The sequence below is a fragment of the Desmodus rotundus genome, chromosome 5 (genome assembly GCF_022682495.2).
Source record: "Desmodus rotundus isolate HL8 chromosome 5, HLdesRot8A.1, whole genome shotgun sequence".
Classification (NCBI taxonomy): Eukaryota; Metazoa; Chordata; class Mammalia; order Chiroptera; family Phyllostomidae; genus Desmodus; species Desmodus rotundus.
Window position 1 is genome coordinate 93,151,796 of NC_071391.1, and position 20,043 is coordinate 93,171,838.

Genomic DNA, 20,043 nt, shown 5'->3' on the forward strand with positions numbered 1-20,043 from the left:
AACAATAACCTTAAATGTAAATGGATTAAATGCTCCAATCAAAAGAAATAGGGTAGCTGAAGAAAACGTGAATAAGAAAACATGACCCACACACATGACGCCTACAAGAGAGCCACCTCAGAAAACAAGACCTGCACAGACTGAAAGTGAAGGGTTGGAAAAAAATATTCAAAGAAAAAGGATGGGGAAAAAAAAGCTGGGGTAGCAATACATGTATCAGACAAAATAGATTTCAAAGCAAAGGTCATAAAAAGAGACACAGAAGGACACTTCATAATACTCAAGGGAAGAATCCATCAAGAAGATCTAAACATTGTAAACATATATGCACCCAACATAGGAGCACCCAAATACATTAGGAAAATCTTGGAGGACCTCAAGATATAGACAGCAACAACCCCACTGTCAATAATCGCTAGATCTTCCAAACAAAGCATGAACAAGGATTGTGCAGCCCTAAACAATGCCCTATATCAAATGGACTTAACTGATAATATATAGAGCCTTTCATCCCAAAGAAGTAAAATATACATTCTTTTCAAATGCACATGCAACATTTTCAAAGATAGATCACATAATAGGACACAAAACAAGAGTCAACAAATTCAAGAAAACTGAAAGAATATCAAGCATTTTCTCAGACCACGAAGGCCTGAAACTAGAAACCAACCTTATAGGAGACCGTTCTGCATGGCATGGGCCCAAGTCCCACTCAAAAATGCCAGTGGAAAGCAAAGTCTGGCACACAGGCCCCATGCCCACAGACAGGTTCTCCCATGGGGAATCAGGCCTGCATTGTACCTAGGCTGCTCTGAGACTTGCTTTTTGCTAAAACTCCCTCACCCTGAATTGAGGCAGCAAACGTTTACTGCATATCTTTAAAGTAACTTCCTAAAATCTATGCTAAACCTTCCAAGGACCAGTGTAACCAGTTCAACCACTTTTCCCTTTACATTTGTAATATCCTTCCTTTTTGATGTAATTAGCAATATCCTCTCCTTTGTTTTCTGTAAGAGATAACCACCTAAATCAAACCTATGCATAGTAAATGAGGACCATCTTCAATGTAATGTGCCTAGAAAAGCAAAAAAAGTCTGTCAAGGCAAGGGTCAGGGCGCTCTCCCTTTAAGAGAGTGGCCGTGCCGTCCCTTTTCCTCCACAAGACTCAGTAGTCCATGTGAATTTGTCCATTGCTGCCATAACACATGGATCCCATGGGCTGGTATCCACATCAGCTGGTGCCCAGGAACAGGGACCCAGGTCTACGAGCCATCATTGTGGACAACACACCAACTTGGTTGGAGTAAGCACATCAGCCCAGGTAAGGGTCGATGACACCAAGTGCTTTTTGGTTAGGTCATAGGGTGTGTTGGATTTCAGAGGAAAAGCGTTTTCTTCCTAAGTCACCCTCTCTTGCAACCACTTTGCAACTGTACCTTTTTTAGTAAGCAGGAGCCTTGCATCCTCTCCCAAGCATCTGCTGCAATCTTGCAGGCACGGGTTGAGCAGTTAAGAGCCACAGGGGTGCTTGCAGCTAGAAGTCACCCATGACAGGATTAGCTGAATGTGGACTGGGACAGAACAGTAGGTTTCTCGCCAGCCACAAGCAAAAGTCCACGCAACAAGAGGCACACTGTAAAAACATTCACAAACCCATGCCCACAGCACAACCCCCAACTAGGTCTAGGCTTGAGAGAGGGAGCAAAGCTTTTCCCTTTAATCAGCTTTAAAAACATCAGCTAGTTACAGGACAATTTACAAACATCTCAGCAAATTCTTTCTTTTAAGCTGCCTCTTGCGGTCCCTTTGATTTTGCCTTTTCCCTCGGTCCGCCTGCATAAGGATTTAAAGGTGCAGGTGGAGAAATAGCAAAATTGAGACTGGTTTTGTAACCCCTGTGCTTCCAGCGGAGGAATTTCAGAAAAAGGTTCTTTTATTTGTTAAAAAAACTTCTTTAAAGGTTTCTGCAAATCCTCAATCATGGGGAATGGGCTCTCTAATGAACAAGAGCAATGTTTCAAGCTAATTCAGCAGCTTTTTAAGGCTGCTGAATGTCTCCCTAGTAAGGGATCTTTAGACTTAGTTATCTAGGAAAAAGTTGAGCAGAAGTTGAAATAACACCAGGTGGCGTGAGATAAGATTCTAAGGCTAGTGTCTCATTTCCTCCTTTAGAGGATTTAATTTGAAAATACTGGTTTGCTTGAATTTGGTTTTTGTTTCTGAATGGCTCAATCTCAAAATATTTTCCTAAACCTCTGGTAAACAGAATGAGATCTCTAATGTTGTTACATCATAAGGATTCTACTCAGAAAGAATTTAAGTTGATTGATTGGGAAAAAAAAAATACAGGTAAATGTATTTGCCAGTGGAGAAAAAACTGTTTCTGAAAGTTATTAATGTATTCATAAATTTGTCAATCTAAAGCTATAAGTGGGATGGGTGGTGTGATGTGTTAAAGAAATATTAAGAATCCTCCTTGTTTATGCCAGAGCCATGACCTTTTATTGTTAAAAATGAAATATAGGCGTATTGTCTCCCGGAGAGAACTAGCCCTTCTCCACGGAAGACTAAGCACCATTTTTTAACTCAGTACCTGTAAACACTGATCGTTTCCTTGGGGAAGAACTGGCTATTCTCCCAGAGGGAACAGTTAGTCAATCAGTCACAAAAGGCCCTTGGCATGTAACCACTTTTGTCTAAAACATATTTAAGCAGAGCAGCCCCCCACCCCATCATTACCACTTTCCTTGCAAACTCTGAACCTAGGAACTACCAGGTCCTGAGAACAACAGGGCAATTAAGCGGCTGCTTAAACTCATTACAGCTTACCAAACAGCAGGGGGCCTGTCTTTCCAAGCCAAAAAAAAAAAAAAGGCACTTTTAAAACTGAGGCTACTTTTCAGCCACCACTTGGAGCCTCCAGTTCCCACTACTCCCTGCCCACTGCGGACAAGGAAATCAAGGTTTAAGGGCTTAAACCCAAGAGGAGCCCTCCTAGGAGGGCGAGAATCAGATCCCTGGGACTAAACAGGTAAAGTAATAAGAAAAAATTAAAGGACTGTTTCTTTACTATTCCCTTAGGTAACACGGACCTCGAGAGATTTGCTTTTTCAGTTCCTATGTTTAATAATTCGCAAACTTTAGAGAGATTTCATTGGAAGGTTTTCACCTCAAGGGTTGTTAAATAGTCCCACTATTTGTCAGCATTTTTGTTCATCAGGCCCTTCAGCCAGTAAAAAACTTATTTCCCTAAAGTGTTACTTATTGTTACATGGGTAAAAATCTAATTGCAGCACCCTCACAAGATATTCTCACAAAAATGGCTTCCTTTCTTAAAAATTCTGTAGCCTCTGCTGGACTAGTAATTCGTCCGGAAAAAATCCAGCATTCAGAACATTGGAAATATTTAGGCTACATCCTTTTAATAGGACAATCCGGCCTCAAGTCTTCCAAATTAATCCACCCAAGGATTTAACTCTTAATCACCTCCAGCAAATCCTGGGAGCTATCAACTGGGTGCCACCCAGTCTTGAAATACCTACCCAACAGTTAACTCATTTATTTAATGCTCTTAAAGGGGAACCGGATCTTAATTCCCCCAGAAAACTGTCCTCTGAGGCCCTACAAGAATTAAGCATAATAAATCAGCATACTCAACAAAGAGAACTAACTAAAATTAATTCAGTTTCCTGTCCAACTTTTTTGTTTCACAACCTTAGGCACCCCAACAGGTCTTACAGGACAGCTATCACCCCAGCTAGCTATGATAGATTGGCCTTTTCTGTCTCACCAACCACAATGTACTATTACCACCTATATAACTGAATTGTGCCATCTTATTATAAAAGGACGTGAGCGAACACTGCAGTTATTTGGATATGATCGTGCCTTTATTCACATCCCCTTAACTCAAATTTATTTACAATTGGCAGCTCAATCTCTAGAATTTCAGTGTGCCATAGCTGATTTTGTAGGAGGACTAGAAATTAACCTGCCCTCAGATAAATTGCTTCAAAACATTCCATTCCTTCAAATAGGGCTAGCAGAAAAGGTCTGCCCAATGCCAATAACTGTGGTGAGAACTCTGTTTCTTGACGGGTCTGGAAAAACCAGACAGGCTGCTATTAACTGGCAAGAGGACAAAAACTGGAGAAATTTTGTATCCTCAAGACATTCTTCTACTCAAAGGGCCGAACTTTTTGGCCCCAGGAACCTTTGAATATAGTCTGTGACTCAGAATATACTGTTTATACTATTCTGCATCTAGATCAGGCATTAATTCAGATTTCTATTGACCCCAATCTACTTAACCTATTTTTGACCCTACAGTCCCTCCTTGACAAGTGAGAACACCCCCTCTTCATTACTCATATTCAATCCCATTCATGCTTGCCTGGCCCCCTGGTGGATGGTAACAATAAGGCAGATGCCTTAGTGTCCTTACTGCCTTCCAGCAAGCAGCAGCTTCTCATCAGTTTTTTCATCAAAATAGCCAGGCACTCCGAAAACAATTTGACATTCCTTGCTCCCAAGCTAAGCAAATTATTGAAGGATGTCCTGATTGCCAAGCCCTTAGCAAGGCACCCCCATCTATAGGAGTTAATCTTTGAGGACTAAGCTCTCAAATAATTTGGCAAACAGATGTCACTCATTACACTCCCTTTGGGAAACTCAAATACATTCATATTTCTACTGATACTTACTCTGGTGCCCTACATGCATCTGCTTAAATGGGAGAATCTGCTAAAAATATACTAGCCCATTGGCTTGAGGCCTTTAGTCATTTAGGACGGCCTCAGCAAATTAAAACTGATGATGGCCCTGAATACCTTGCCCATTCTACTCAGATTTTTCTTCAGCATTAGAATATCCGACATAAAATAGGAATACCTTACAATCCTACCAGTCAGGCAATGTAGAACGGGCTCATCATACTTTTAAAAATCTTCTTAAAAAACAAAAAAGGGGGAGTCATGAGTCCTCCCCCAAAAATTAATTTGTTAGCCATGTTTACCTATAATTTTCTAAATTGTGATGAACCAACCTGTACTCCAACTGAGAAACATTTTCAGAAGAAAGAGCCAAAGTCATCTTATCCCCAGGTTTTACACAAGAGATCCACTGGGAGATGGCTCTTGGCAGGGCCCTGTAGATCTCTTAACATGGGGAAGAGGGTATGTGTTTGTTTACATTCCTACAGGTCCTGTCTGGATACCAGCCAAAAGAATAAAGTCTTATCGTGAAAGGGATAGACACCAACTTCCGCTACCTGGAGGCGACCAGATGGCCCAGCTGACCCTGAACAACCAGAAGGAACACTGACACCCACACCATCACTCACGGGCCTGGGTCTGCCAATGCAGGAGGATGGGGCCTGCCCCAATGACAGGCACCAAGGCTCAAGCACCTCCTGCAGAGGGCAACCCCTCAGTGCCCCATAATGTTCTCTTTAGGCGTGTCCCCACCACATGGGGGAACACCAAGGATCTTAGTGCTCGAGCAAAGATCTTATCGAACAAAAAGTGCTCCAGGTCCTCCACAATAATCTACAATGGCTGAACCCTAAAAACTAGTTCAATGGGCTGAATTACGAGTTTGGGTCATGGCAGCCCTTGGATGCCTCCTTGTCTTAATCCTTATTTGTGCTTTACGATATATATGGAGGTTGTTTGCTCAAGATTCCATTTGGGAACAGCAAATAGTACGTTTCACAGGCTTAACAACTACAATTGCGTTCACAAACAAAAAAGGGGAGATGTTGGGAACCACCCTGCCTGGTTTCAGAGACGGTAAACCCCCATGGCTAAGGCTGAGTGAGAGACCTTGGGACCCTAAGCCACTGAAGAGATGAAGCTTATCTCCCCGACAGGAGTACTGCCTCTGCCCACTTTACTTCACCCTGTCTGGCCCCCAGTGCATGACTGGTTTGTAAATGAAGGGTAAGATTCCTCAAGGAAGGGACAACCTAAGACAGGCACAATCACGGGGGGGGTGCCCTCAGGGAAGGACTTGGGGGGCTATGGAGAAAGGAGGTGACAGACCCTCGCCCCTCAGCTTTGACATGGCCTGAGTCCTCATTCTGTCCCAAAAAGTCCCCTAATCTCTTGGCTGCCTTACTTCCCACTTCTCCTGCTTGACCTAAGCGTGAAACAATGCTGGAGGTGGGTGCAGCCCTGTGCTGGAAAGGGCGGGTTCCCTGGGGAGATAAGGCCTAAGAAAGAATGCATAAAATCCTGTGAAACCTGCTTTGCTAATACCCTCGATTTAAATGATAAGGGTTCAAGCATGAAATGAGTTTGTTTCCCCAAAGTTTTATGGCCCTTTAGCCACCTGACCCTGACTCTAAATAAGCCCTCAGAGTACTTTGAATGTTATCTATTATTTGATCATTACTGCCTGACAATGATCGTTGGGCTTAATCTGAGAATGTGGGTCTTTTGAGCTGCTGGTTGCTTACTGATTTATATTAATGCTCTGTGTACTCTGATGCAATTGCAAATTATTTTCCCAGAGTCGTGTGAGAGACCAGCAAGTAGCAAGCTTTGTGGGATCCATAGCAGTCCTAACTAAAAACAAGGGGGGAACTATAGGAGACTGTTCTGTGTGGCGTGGGCCCAGCTCCCACTCAGAAAGGCCAGTGGAAAGCCAGGTCTGGCACACAGGACCCACGCTCATGGATAGGTTTTCCTGTGGGGAATCAGGCCAGCATTGTACATATGCCGCTTTGGGACTTGCTTTTTGCTAAAATTCCCTCACCCTGAATTGAGATAGCAAACGTTTACTGCATATCTTTAAAGTAACTTCCTAAAATCTATGCTAAACCTTCCAAGGACGAATGTAACCAGTTCAACCACTTTCCCTTTACATTTGTAAATATCCTTCCTTTCTGATGTAGTTAGCAACATCCTCTCCTTTGTTTTCTGCAAAATCTAACCACCTAAAGTGAACGGTGCATAGTAAATGAGGACCATCCTCAATGTAATGTGCCCAGAAAAGCAATAAAAGCCTGTCAAGGCAAGGGTCAGGGTGCTCTCCCCTTCAGAGAGTGGCCATGCCATCCCTTTTCCTGCACCGGACTCAGTAGTCCATGTGAATTTGTCTCATCTCAGCCACAACACCGTGGACACTGCAGGCCAGTGTCCGCATCACAGTACCCTGCCCTAAGATCTTTTTAGGGGCCATTTATTTTTTTTCTTTACTTTTTTGTTTTGTTTTGTTTTGTTTAGTAAAAGAACAAAGCAAATAATATCTGGTAGAAAAACAGACCCACCAAATGTTCAATATTAATGACTCAGATTCATAGAGCTGTGTTAGCCACCTGGTGTTGTAGTAGGGAAATCCTTCAAGATTGTATCGATTTACATGAAGATTACCAAAGGAGTGGCTGTAACAGCGGGGCTTGTGCAGCTGAGAAGCTACCGTCAGTGCTTACAAGCATATGGGGAGGGTGTGAGAAACGACAATGCTCTGTATTATTTGTTCCTGTTTTTCTGCATTTCCAAGACAGTGCAAAATATTTCTCAACCTCAAAGGCTCACATCTATCAATTCTACTTAGACATTCATGTAGTCACATTTATCAAGAGTACTGCAGTGACAGAAACTGCTCCAGAACTGGAGGCACAGTGGTGAAGAACACAGACCTGGGACCTTTCTTCTGAAGTTCATGTGCTTGTTTGCTCAAAAGAGATAAAGCCACAAAGAATGACAACGAATATTGAGTGCTATAAAGAAAAAGTAGACAGCAGTAGAGAGGCTCAGGGGGAGGTGAGGGCACCCCCCAGCAGAGGGGACAGCTGGTAAAAAGTCCTAGGAGAAAAAAGTACCTGACACACTGGACAGTCTGTGCTCAAGAGCAGAGGTAAAGAAGCAACCTGAGAGATAGTGAGGGGATAGCTCATGCAACACCCAAGGAGCTGTTCAAATATGAGCAGGGATGATTTTCATATAGTTAATTCAAATCTTTTAAAATAAACAAAATATTATCAGATTACCAAAATGGAAATATTATCAGATTTATCACTTATGTTTTAAATGAATTCCTCCTTTATCCAATGCTTCCAGAATGTAGAGTCAAGATGATAAAATCCTATCCTTTCACAGCTAGTACATGAATTCTTTAATAGCTTCAAGCTTCTCAATCATTTGCAGCTCTTCAGAGTCCCAGTAAGGCTGAAATGGCTAGCCTCCACCACCCACATCTGGGTGGTGATAGTCTTTGAAGTTTATGCTGCTCATTTTGAGAGCTTCAGAGAACACTGTGGGAGAGGGCAGTAATGCCATGCATTCCCCTTTGTTCTCCCAGACATGACTGAACTGTTATAAGAAATATTCTCATGGGCTGTAGACATTCCAAGTGAACTTCCAGAGCAGCAAAATCACTTCTGTCAAGGGAGCTTTGGAAACATCTGATAATACTATATTCAGCCACACCATGGTCTAACTGGAGGAAAAGGTGGCTGCCTCCCACCACTGCCCCTGAGCCCAAGATTTTCCTTCTCCAGACAGGCCCCATGGTGTAGTAACTGGGGCTACCTGATAAGTTGGTGCCATGATCCTTCCTGCTCAAAAGAAGAAGCTACAGAAAAAGACAAGAGGAGGGGGTCTCTGTTTCCCATCCACTCCCTCCAGCTTCCCACATAGTCAGACTGCCAGGTAAACAGAGAACTGAGGAAAGGGGATGTTCCTGTTCTATGTAATTTGCTCAGACTCAGACAGAAAAGCTGGGCCTCCACTCCCACCCAACATTTTTTTAAAAAGTGGGATCTGTCATTCATGTATGTATGTATTCATCCATCAAATGTCTACTGAGAATATACTATATGTTAGGCACTGTCATTGGTAAAATTAGTTGGGAGAAACAATGAACAAAATAAATATATTGTACATGAAAAAGTGAGAAAGTTATAAAGAAAAAAACTAGAGATGTATATAGGAAATGTGTGTGTGTGTTTAAGTACGAAGACCAATTATAATCCTCAATGAAAAAAAACCTTGTATTTCTGAGGGTGGACAATTTTTAAACTTGTTAGAATATTTTAAATGCTAATGAGACCTCATATGTTTAAGCTCTTCCTACCTAATTACAAATTCAGCATTGTGATAAAAGAAAGGCAATACTTCTTCATTACTGCTCCCTTACATTTTATTTCCAACTCCTCTTAACTATCTCTACTTGCTTCTCTCCAAAGAAAAACCTAGAACTGGTTAGAACGTGCATCGTGTTAGTGTCCAGTATTTTCATAGATAAACTCAGTATAAGTTTTAAACCTTTAAAATAAATTGCTGAAAATCTGCCAAATTAGAATGCTAAAATTCTGAAAACAACCACCAACATGGAGCTGTCCCCTGTGCCACATCAGTTTTGATTTCACAACATTCATAAGTGGCCCCATTAGGATCAGGGGATGTGGTAACTCAGAGGCACATCTGCATAGCCATGTTACTTGCTTCTGGGCTAAATGCCCAAAGGTAGTACCAGCTGCCCAGGAGCTGTCATCCTTTTACAGTCAACAGGAGGTTCTAATAAAGCAAAATGTCAGTGACAACATGAGACCTGACTGATTTTGGAATGCACTATGAGGGGGACCATCTCATTTTGAGTTCCTTACAGATAGACTCTGGACAACAGAGCACACTCTTCTGATGAGAAGTTGGCCTGAATCTCAATGAGGCATCTGATCTGAGGCTCTGCCCTTCCTGTCTGGATCTCTCTCCTGCCAGATGAATAACCTCAAATCCATTATTCCAAAGCAGCTGTGCGAGCATCCCACAGTCAGTGTATGGTGAACTAAGTGAATGAAAGTACTTGCTGGACAACTGTTCCTTCTGTTTTCCCATTTCACAAATCTTCAAGCCTCATCCTCACCCTCTATGAAAGGACACCATTTATAGGCCAGGTACTGTGTTTAATGCACTAAAACTTAAGATACACTGTTGTCGGGTGGAGGGGAACAAACCCCCCTCTGGCCCGTTTGCCTCTGATGGGCCTCACAAGGCATCACCAGCCTCCATTTTCCAAGAGCTCAAGGCATTAAGTGCCAATGTGCTGTTCAGGGGCCCAATAAGGCCCCTATGGCCTCCTGCCTCTGCCTGCCTCCCTCAGAGCTTAAAACAGCTCCCAGAGCACACCCACCTGCTGCTCAAACTATCCCCACTGCAGACCATGACAACAGATCACCCTACTACCACTTTCATCCAATTACCTCAACTACTCCACCACTCTCCCATCCAGAATCTGACCAACTCCCACCCATTGCTGGAGATTCATGACATCTGCCCTGCTTAAGGAATCCTTCTGCCTGCTTTCCCTCCTCTGAGTCTAAAGTACAAAAGGGTAACTTGAACTTGGTCCTGCAGGTTCAGAGCCAACTGACTGGTCTGATCACATTTCCCCAAACTTTATTTAGCAGGAAGGCCTCTCCCTGAATAAGAGGGCAGCAGAGTCACCAACAATGAGCCCAAGGAACCACCCTTGGTCCCTTGACCTCAATCTCTAGCATTGGTGTCCTCCTCTGTATAAGGAAGGATGTGATAGCAAGAAAATCTAAGGTTCAGATTCCAAAATTTGAAAATTCCATTGATTATTCCTCCATTGGCTTATTCCTTTCTTTCTTTATTTTTAGAGAGAGGGGAAGGGAAGGAAGAGAGGCAGAGAAACATCAACGTGAAAGAGAAACATCAATCTATCAGTCCTACCCATCCAGACTGTGGACTGAACCCAAAACGCAAGCATGTGCCTTGACTGGGAATGAACTCATTTGCAAGGCCCAACCAACTGAGCCACACAGTTCAGGACTCCACTGGACCATTTAAACAGGTATTCCAGCTAATGCACGCTGGCTCCAGTTTCCCCAACTATAACACAGACAACAGTATGGTGATTACCAGAGGGAAAGAGGGTGGGACAGGTAGAAGACAGCATAAGGGGGACAAATGGTGAGTGAAGGACACTTGACTTTGAGTGATAAACACACAATATACAGGTGATGTATTACAGAATTGTACGCTTGAAACCTATATAATTTTATTAACCAATGTCACCCCAGTAAATTAAATTAAACATTTTTTAAACATTTTTCAAAATGCTTGATTTTCAATGAGGGTGGATAACTTTTACGGGGAAAATACTTTGCTTTTCATAAATTTTACAGGCCTGAGTTTTGTCCTATGTTTCCTTGGAAGAAACTGAAAAGTGTACGGAACAGACATGCTCAATTATGTGAAGACCATGAGCTTGGGATTTGTATGGCCTCGGCTTCCTCTGGGAGTGGAGACCGTCCCCACCCGCTACCCAGGTCCTACCCACAGTCCAGGAATGCCAGGGCCTCCCGAGCTGCGCCCAGCTGTGGGCTGGCGGTATATTCCCAGCAGCTACACCACCTGCAGCCTCAGGCGCGTTCAGGTGGTGGAGTCAGTGCAGGCCAAGGGCACATCCCACAGCTCCTCCCGGAAGGGCCCTTGCTCCCTCCGGTCACGCTCCAGCCAGCTTTTCTCCTGGGATTCCTGAGCCAAGAGGTCACTGGGCCAGGTGGTGAGGGCACCTGCCTCACCTGGAAAAATGCACGAGCCCACAAGTCCTTTTGCCACAACCTCGAGGGGGGCTTGCACGAAAAACGCAGAAGAAAGGGAAACAAGCCCGGGTAGGGCCATCCCGGCCCAGGGTCTCCCGTGAAATCACCACCTGCAACGCTGTCCTGAGAAAAGAGAGGTCTAGGGCCCTGCCGCGACACCCGTTCCCCCGCCCCCTCGCGCGCCCGCTTACTCGTGAAGCGGCCACCACCCTCGCCGTGCCCCCGGCGCCGCTGCAGGATGAAGTAGCAGCTGCTCTTCTGAGTCACCCACAGCTTCAGGGCGTTTTTCAGCAGCACCTCCTCCGGCTTAAGCCACATGGCAGCGGTCTTGTCGCACCCGTGGGCCCCAGCTCACATTGCCCGGGCCCCTGGCTGCGTAAGGCCGAGCCTGCTCAGGAAGAGGTGGCGGTGACTGGTGCCTGCGAAGTGTCCCGGGAGCACCGCTGGGGGAGCTCTCCTAGCGCAGCTCTCCCAGCTTAGCCTGCCCCACACAGCCCCACCCAGACGCCGCCCACAGGCCCGCCAAGGCCTGTCCCAGTCAGCCCCTGGCCACCTCCACCCGGCGCTGGCTCCCGGAGATCCTCCCTGGTGTCAGAGTCCTGGCCTCTCCAGAGCACAGTTCCGGAGCAAGGGAGGAAATCCAATCCCTGATGCCTGGTCCTCCTCCCCTCCCCACTGGGCTGTGAGGGCGCCAAGCTCTGGTTCCTCCTCTGCCCCTGCTGGGAGGCCTCTCGGGATGACACAACATCCTGAGCCTAGGAGGAGAGAAGGGAAAGATCCTTGGTACTCACAGCTGCAGGATGGCGGACCTGAGGCATTTATCTTTGACAGGACAATGCACGCCAGAAAACCCAGGTGTATTTGGAATAACATAACAAGAAAAATCTTTACATAATCCAAAAGTAGCACTAAAAATTAAAAAGGATGGATATGAGGGGACCTCTGCAGGTCCCCTACCAGGAATGAAACTAGTCGCGCTTGTTCTGAGAATTGAAAAGCTGGGAAATGTGGTAGGTGATAGTATGGAAAAATCTATAAGAAATGTGGAGGTAGAGTTTTAAAAGTGAGTATTTCCTCAGAGCTGATGTAGAAATAGACACAGGGTAGCTGGCCTTGAACAGGTTGGAGGGCCTCCAAGCCATCTCTTCAGGAAGGCAGTTAAATACAACACTCAAGCAAAAGAGTGAGGAAGGCTAGTAAGCCAGAATAGGTGTACTAGGGAAACTGAGACAGGTAGTTAAACAGTTTACAGCCATCTAGTGAATCCAAAAATTCTATCTTCCCTAACAGAGGATACTTAAGAGTAAATGGTTTACATTTCTCCAAGGGTAAATAGCTTAAATTACCCTACTCAGAAAGGTAGATAAAAATCCAATAAGTGCCATTTGTGCCAACCACACCCAAGGACAGATGAAGTGGGGTGGGGAGGGAATAAAATTCATTTTAGTCCATCAGCATAGAATTATTGAGATCCTCCCACTAAGACCTACCCTAAACTGCCAGCCTTTGGAACCTGAAGACAAAGGACCCAGTGAACTCTCCCTCTCTCCCTCTTCTTATCCCCAAGTCGCATTACCTTTGCCTTTCCCTCTCCCAATCTCCAGAGCCCTTCTATTGCTTCTATAACATATTTCCTGAATCTATGGAGCCCCACTGGCTCACTTCTACTACCTCTGTAACTTTGTAAATAAACCTCTTATAATTTGTGTTCTTGTCTCTCGATTCTTTCTCTGCCAAACTCAAGAATGGAGGTCCAATTTCACCACCAACACCACCAGTAACAAGAGGAAAAGAAAAACACCAAAATGTCCCTCTGGTTTTGGCAAAGGGATCCCTGAGAAAATGTGACTGTTAATTAGGACAAAACTGAAAAGTAGAAGTCAAGTAAATCCCCCACGGGTTGCCTGGGAATTGAGTGAAACCCCTTCACTAGAAGCCAAGGAGGATCAGAGGGATTGATACAGAGGGATCTGATCAGATCCCTGGGAAGGAGTAGGGAGGAGCCATAGGAGGAGGTTGCCTGAGTCGAGGACAGGATTGGCTGAAAAGCTGAATGCCTCCAGAGAGCATGGTATTATAGGCCAGAAGATTTAAAATAAAAGTACTCTCTCTCTAGGTCTCTGGCTCTCTGGCTCTTCCTCAAGGATGCCTGGAAGAGCATGCTGCAGCTGCCTGCATCACCTAATGAATGGTATTTTGACACAGCCTAGGATAGGGCTGGCCTGGCAGAAGGGGGTCCGGTTATTCTTCTTTGGGTGTCCTAGAGGAGATGAGCTCTGAGGCAGAAGCCTGCCATTCTTCCAAAGTTGCATAGCTTTTGTATTTCATATGTTGTTTTAGTTTGTAAACTAACCCTATAGAAATAAGATAATTAAAAACTAACAAGGGAATGATAGGAGAACTCAGGTGTGAGAGTTTAGCCTTAATTGATAGGTTAAGTGATTAAAGCTGTAATCAAAGAGCTAAAGAGTTTAGCCTTAACTCATAGGCTTAAGTGACTAATGCATGTGGAAAGCTGTTATTCCAAAACTGTGTAGCTTTTGAATAAAGACTCCTTTCCTTTATCACCAAACCTTTGCCTCTGGAATTTTTCCTAGAGGGTGGCAGCAGGCAGCAGGCCCCCACTTGCTGAATGGTAACGGGATCAGCTCAGAAACTTGGCCTGACCTGGCAGGTAATAGGCCACCTGTGCTAGGACAAAAGGACCTCCACCCAAGGGGCAGGAGTGCCTGTGGTCCAGAACTGGAAGGTCACGGACACCTATCTTCTGAGTAAAACTGAGGAAGGAAGACAGATGTAATAAGGAGGATTTGTGTGCATCACAGCAGACAAAGCCCTGAGGGATGGCAAGAAAATATTCCTTTCAAGAAACATTCACTGGAACCTCCCCCGTCAGACATACTGCCAGGTGCTGGAATTGCAGAGATGAATGGGAGATGGCCCTGCCCTGAAAAACTCACAAGTAGAGAAAATAGGCACAAAGTGCAGTGGGAGTCATGGAGGATACAGTGGGGATGCACAGAATGAAGGATCAGTTCCTCAAGGAAGGTACTGAGAAAGACCCACAGAACAGCTGTTGCTCAGTGGGGCTTGCGAAATATTTGCCACACCGTCAAGGACGGAGGGTATGTCTGGTGAATGAATCAGCAGGTATGACATTGTGGTTTAGGCACACCTCTGGAGACAGTCCTACACCAAATTCTGTTCTTGCTACTAGTTAACTGTGCAACCTTGACTTTGGGCAAGATAAAAATCTCAGTAAGTCTCAGTCTATTCATCTATAAAATTGGGATAATCATAGCACCTTTCTTTTAATATGTACTATCCACTGTTTAATATATTTAAGTACATTGCTTGGAACACACATAAGCACTCATTAAATGTCAGCTATTATTACTAAATGTACAGAAGTTCCTGGAAGTGAAATAACCCATATACACACTCACTCATATTTTAAACATTAAGAATCTCCAGGTCTTGGTCCATGTATATCTTTCAAATGGCAATTGTTATAATTTCCTCCGGGATTATTCAACCCTAGCCTTGGGCACACTTTTGACGTCTCTCCTCTCTGCCTCCAATTCTGAAATTGCTTTCAGATTGAAAATAGTGAAGGGCCTGTCCTAGCAGCCACCCAAGCACAGGTGGTTATGCAAGAGCAGAGGCCACTGGACTAATTTATCCCCTTCACATCCAGAAAAGAAAGATATTAAGTCACATATGGTGACGTACCCATACTGAACATCTACTGAAAACAGACCTTAGTCAATTCGGTTATACGTAACTAGTAAGTTCCTTTTGGTAAATGCCAGTTGCCACCACTGGTTTGAGATATGTAAAGGGCTGTAAGTTCTTCCCCTCCCCACAAACTCAAGAAAGTGTGTGGAAGCATACTTTCTTATAATGGAAGCAAGTCACAGACCAAATGTTGCTGCACATTTAAACATGTGTTAAACAATTATTAGAAAAAGAGCCCAATGTAGTCCTACATCCTGTTCTATAAGCTCCTGAAGACTCAGGTCTCTGATTGTACCTGGCATTAAATGTTTACTCAAGATAAAAACACAACCATATGCTGAAGTAATTTTGTGGTTGGTATCAGGCAACCAGATTCCTCTGAGTCAGAAGTTGGACATAAGGCCTTTTAGTTCAAGCCCTAGATGCCATTCCAAAGGGTGAAAAGTGAAGAGCTCGCTAAATTTTAGCCAACCCACCTTCTCATACAAAACAAATTTCACCAACAAAATTACTCTTTTAACCTCCATTGGGCTAATTAACAAATTGTCTGTTGTTTGGAGAAGAAGACAGCTGGAGTATGGGTTTTTGATTACATGCTACCTAACCAACCCCTGGAGGGTATATACATGATTAAAATTAGGGTGTCTGTTGCTGTCTCCTAGGGTACAAGTTAAAACCAACTAGTGTACACATATATGTCACCTTATAACCATGCTATGGTATTTTAAAGTAAATTACCACCAACATCATACCACTGTCTTCCTTACAGAAGTCATAGGTCTCTCAGATTTGGGGTTTAGTTAGAACATAGTCATTAAAAGCACCTTCTTCACCCCTGGCTGGTGTGGCTCATAGGATTGAGTGCTGGCCTGCAAAACCAAAGCGTTGCTGGTTTGATTCCCAACCAGGACATATGCCTGGGCTGTGGGCCAGGTCCCCAGTAGGGGGTTGCAAAAGAGGCAACCACACATGAATGTTTCTCTTCCTCTCTTTCTCCTTCCCTTCCTCCTCTCTAAAAATAAATAAATAAAATCTTTTAAAAGGAAAAAAAATTCAAAGAAAGCACCTTCTTCAGGGATTGCTATAGCAGGAGATCCCTGGCATTCCCTTTTATAAGGGAAGTGAACTACTCCCTCTGTAATCTAGAGCAGTTCCTCTATCCTCTGCTTACATTTTTTCCTATGTGTGGAATTATATAAAAAATGTTAACCTGTTTGGAAAGAGTCCAACAAAATGCAACTACTGTCCACCTCCTTAGAAATGCCTCTCCCAGAGACTGTGCAGCTCCAAATACATCAGGCTCTTCTCCCTTGAGAAGTAAAGCATGAGAAGGAGGCCAAAGGATGGTAAAACTAGGGAGAAAAAAGTTAATCTTGTGTTTTCCTCTTAATTCTTTTTGTATCTCAAGAGAGTAATATGAGAAATTGTATCAAATGGCAATGATGATGAGTCTGTACACTTGCCAAGGAAAATTACACAGTTAGGAAATGTACAAATGAGCCATGTCCTGTTCCAAATTTTTCCCTGTTTTATAACGTCTGTTTCATTGCTTTATAAGACAGAATCCATACTAATAACTTCCACAGAATATGTGATTTGTACCATAATAGTATTAAATCAAAGAATAAAACCTTGAAACACTAATTACTCTGAAAGATTGCTGATCTACAGCTGATACAGAATCCACATTCTATTTCAATAATAACCTAAGTAGAAGGAAAAGTATTTTGACCAATTGAAAGGAACTTCATAAACTATAATTTTCCAAAGATACAAGTTACACTATTCTTCCTCAGAACCCGGGATTTGACCTAAAAATGTTTTCTTTGCACATTCAGCCACAATTGGACAAATAAGAGTGGGGTACCTCCTCTTATTTTGGTATAATTTCTGATTGTTACTAGAATATGTTGAGAGCCTCCCTCTTCCACTTCTTCACACCTATTGATGTTAACAAGGGCCCACTTTATTTTTCTGGCAGAAGTAGTACCTTTGAGTGTGGTTGGAGGGTATGTGAATGTCTCACATGAGATGGACGGTAATTTGAACATTTCACCCAAAATATCATATGGTGTGCTTGAGTGCGATATTGCTATGTTACAGAATCATATGCCTTTGATTTTGTAATAACAGATTTGGTATAGATTACCAGCTCATAAAAAGGGGCATTATTTGTGCTGAACCCTCTGTGTGTGTGTGTGTATTTATTTACTAGTTTTAGAGAGAGGAAGGGAGACAGTGAGAAACATGGATTGGTTGCCTCTCATATGTGCCCTAACCAGAAATCAAACCCGAAACCTTTTCATATATGGGACATTGCTCCAACCAACTGAACCATCTGGGCAGGGCAACAAAAGCCCACTTTAAATGAGAGATAAAATTAAGGACCCAATTTGAAGAGTTTAGCATGACAAACAAAAAAAGACCAATGCTGAGGCACATCATTATGCTATTTCACAACATCCAGGATAAAAAGAAGATCCTGACACTTTCCAAAGAGAAGAAACAGATCAGAAACAACAACAACAAAGAAAATAGAAATTAGAGCAATATTCTCAACAGTAATGCTAAAAGCTAAAAGATAGTGGAATAAAACCCTCAAACATTTGAGAGAGAATGATTTTAGATTAGTAATTCTATACACAGCCAGGTTATTAATCAAGTATGATTTGTTAATCCCCTGAAGACAGTTTCAGATATTTTTAATACATTTTATTGATTATGCTATTACAGTTGTCCCATTTCCCACCCCCCTTTATTCTGCTCTTCCATCCACACGCCTTCCCATCCTTATTCCCTCCCCCTCCCCGTTAGTTCATGTCCGTGGGTCATACATATAAGTTCCTTGGCTTCTACTTTCCTATACTATTCTTAACCTCCCCTTGTCTATTTTCTACCTACAAATTATGTTTCTTACTCCCTGTACCTTTTCCCCCATTCTCTTCCCTCCCACTCCCCCCTGATAGCCCTCCATGTGATCTCTATTTCTGTAATTCTGTTCCTGTTCTACTTGTTCGCTAGGTTTATTTTTGTGTTTGGTTTTTTTAGGTTTGGTTGTTGATAGTTGTGAGTTTGTTGTCATTTTACTGTTCAGAGTTTTGATCTTCTTTAATTTCTTAGATAAGTCCCTTTAACAATAAAGGCTTTGTGATGATGAACTCCTTTAACTTGACCTTGTCTGGGAAGCACTTTATCTGCCCTTCCATTCTAAATGGTAGCTTTGCTGGATAGAGTAATCTTGGATGTTGGTCCTTGCCTTTCATGACTTTGAAAACTTCTTCCAGACCCTTCTTGCCTGTAAGGTTTCTTTTGAGAAATCAGCTGATAGTCTTATGGGAACTCCTTTGTAGGTAACTGTCTTCTTTTCTCTTGCTGCTTTTAAGATTCTCTCCTGATCTTTAATATTGGGTAATGTAATTACGATGTGCTTTGGTGTGTTCCTCTTTGGGTCCAACGTCTTTGGGACTCTCTGGGCTTCCTGGACTTCCTGGAAGTCTATTTCCTTCACCAGACTGGGGAAGTTCTCCTTCATTATTTGTTCAAGTAAGTTTTCAATTTCTTTCTCCTCCTAGTCTCTTTCTGGCACCCCTATGATTCAGATATTGGAATGTTTAAAGTTGCCCTGGAGGTTCCTAAGCCTCTCCTCATTTTTTTGAATTCTTGTTTCTTCATTCTGTTCTGGATGAATATTTATTTCTTCCTTTTGTTCCAAATCATTGATTTGAGTCCTTGTTTCCTTCCCTTCACTGTTAGTTCCCTTTATTTCACTTTTCATAGCCTTCACTTTTCCCTCTATTTTTCTACCATACCCAACCAATTCTGCAATCATCCTGATTACCAGTGTTTTGAACTGTGCATGTGATGGGTTCATTATCTCTTCGTCATTTAGTTGTATTTTTCTGGAGCTTTGATCTGTTCTTTCATTTGGACAATTTTTTTTTTATTAAATGCTTTTATTTTTATTGTTGTTCTTTTTTTTTTTTTTTGTCTTGGCACACCTGTTTCATGTAAGGAGCAGAGCCTTAGGTATTCACCAGGGCAGGGCAACCCATGTTGTTGTGCTGTGGCACTGTATGTGAGGGAGGGGTCCAAGAGGGAACAATGTCACCTGCTCAGCTCTCTGCCAGCTTCCAGTCCCCTCTGCTGCTACCCACAAGCAAATTGGGCCCTTCTGGTGCTGATTCCCAGGTGGGTGGGCTTGTGTTCTAGGACCCTGTGGGTCTCTCCACTAACTCTCCTGTAAGCCTGTGAGTCTTCCCCCCCACCACCTCAACCCCTACAGGTCTCTTCAGTCAGAGGCTTTGAGGCTCTATTTCTCCCTACTGGGGCTCTGGGTTGCCCGGTCCATCTTGCTCCTCAATTTTTCCTCCCCATCTATCCAAGTGGCAAATGTGGGACTGTCTGCTCTGCCAGCTGCCGCATCTCCCAGTCCTCCAGCCACCGCCTTACCACAAGTCCTCTCTGCCCAGCTGCCCATCTCTGTCCCTCCTACCAGTCTAGATGAATGTTTCTTCTTTAACTCCTTGGTTGTCAGACTTCAATATAGTTCAATTTTCTTCAGTTCTGATTGCTTTTTGTTTTTAAATTTGTTGTTGTCCTTCTTTTGGTTGTGCAAGGAGGTACAGTGTATCCACCTATGCCTCCATGTTGGCCAGAAGTCTCCATTTTCAGATATTTTTAAAAATTTACTTGCCAAATATACTTTCTCAGTAAATACTGAAGAATGTGGAAAG

At 43.3% G+C, this 20,043-nt stretch overlaps 1 protein-coding gene across 5 annotated transcripts in view; it reads right to left on the reverse strand.

Annotated features, from left to right (window-relative positions):
* Positions 1-12,048, reverse strand: part of TBC1D8 (TBC1 domain family member 8) — a 125,917-nt gene extending 113,869 nt beyond the window's left edge. For 3 of the 5 annotated variants that reach the window (XM_053923701.2, XM_053923702.2, XM_045204671.3), the window contains exon 1: positions 11,764-12,047. In XM_053923701.2, the coding sequence (XP_053779676.1) occupies positions 11,764-11,890 (127 nt within the window). In that variant the 5' untranslated portion in view covers positions 11,891-12,047. Of the gene's footprint in view, positions 1-11,763 lie in introns of all 5 variants that reach the window. The other 2 variants (XM_053923703.2, XM_053923700.2) reach the window with 1 other exon arrangement.
* Positions 12,049-20,043: the final 7,995 nt, after the last annotated feature.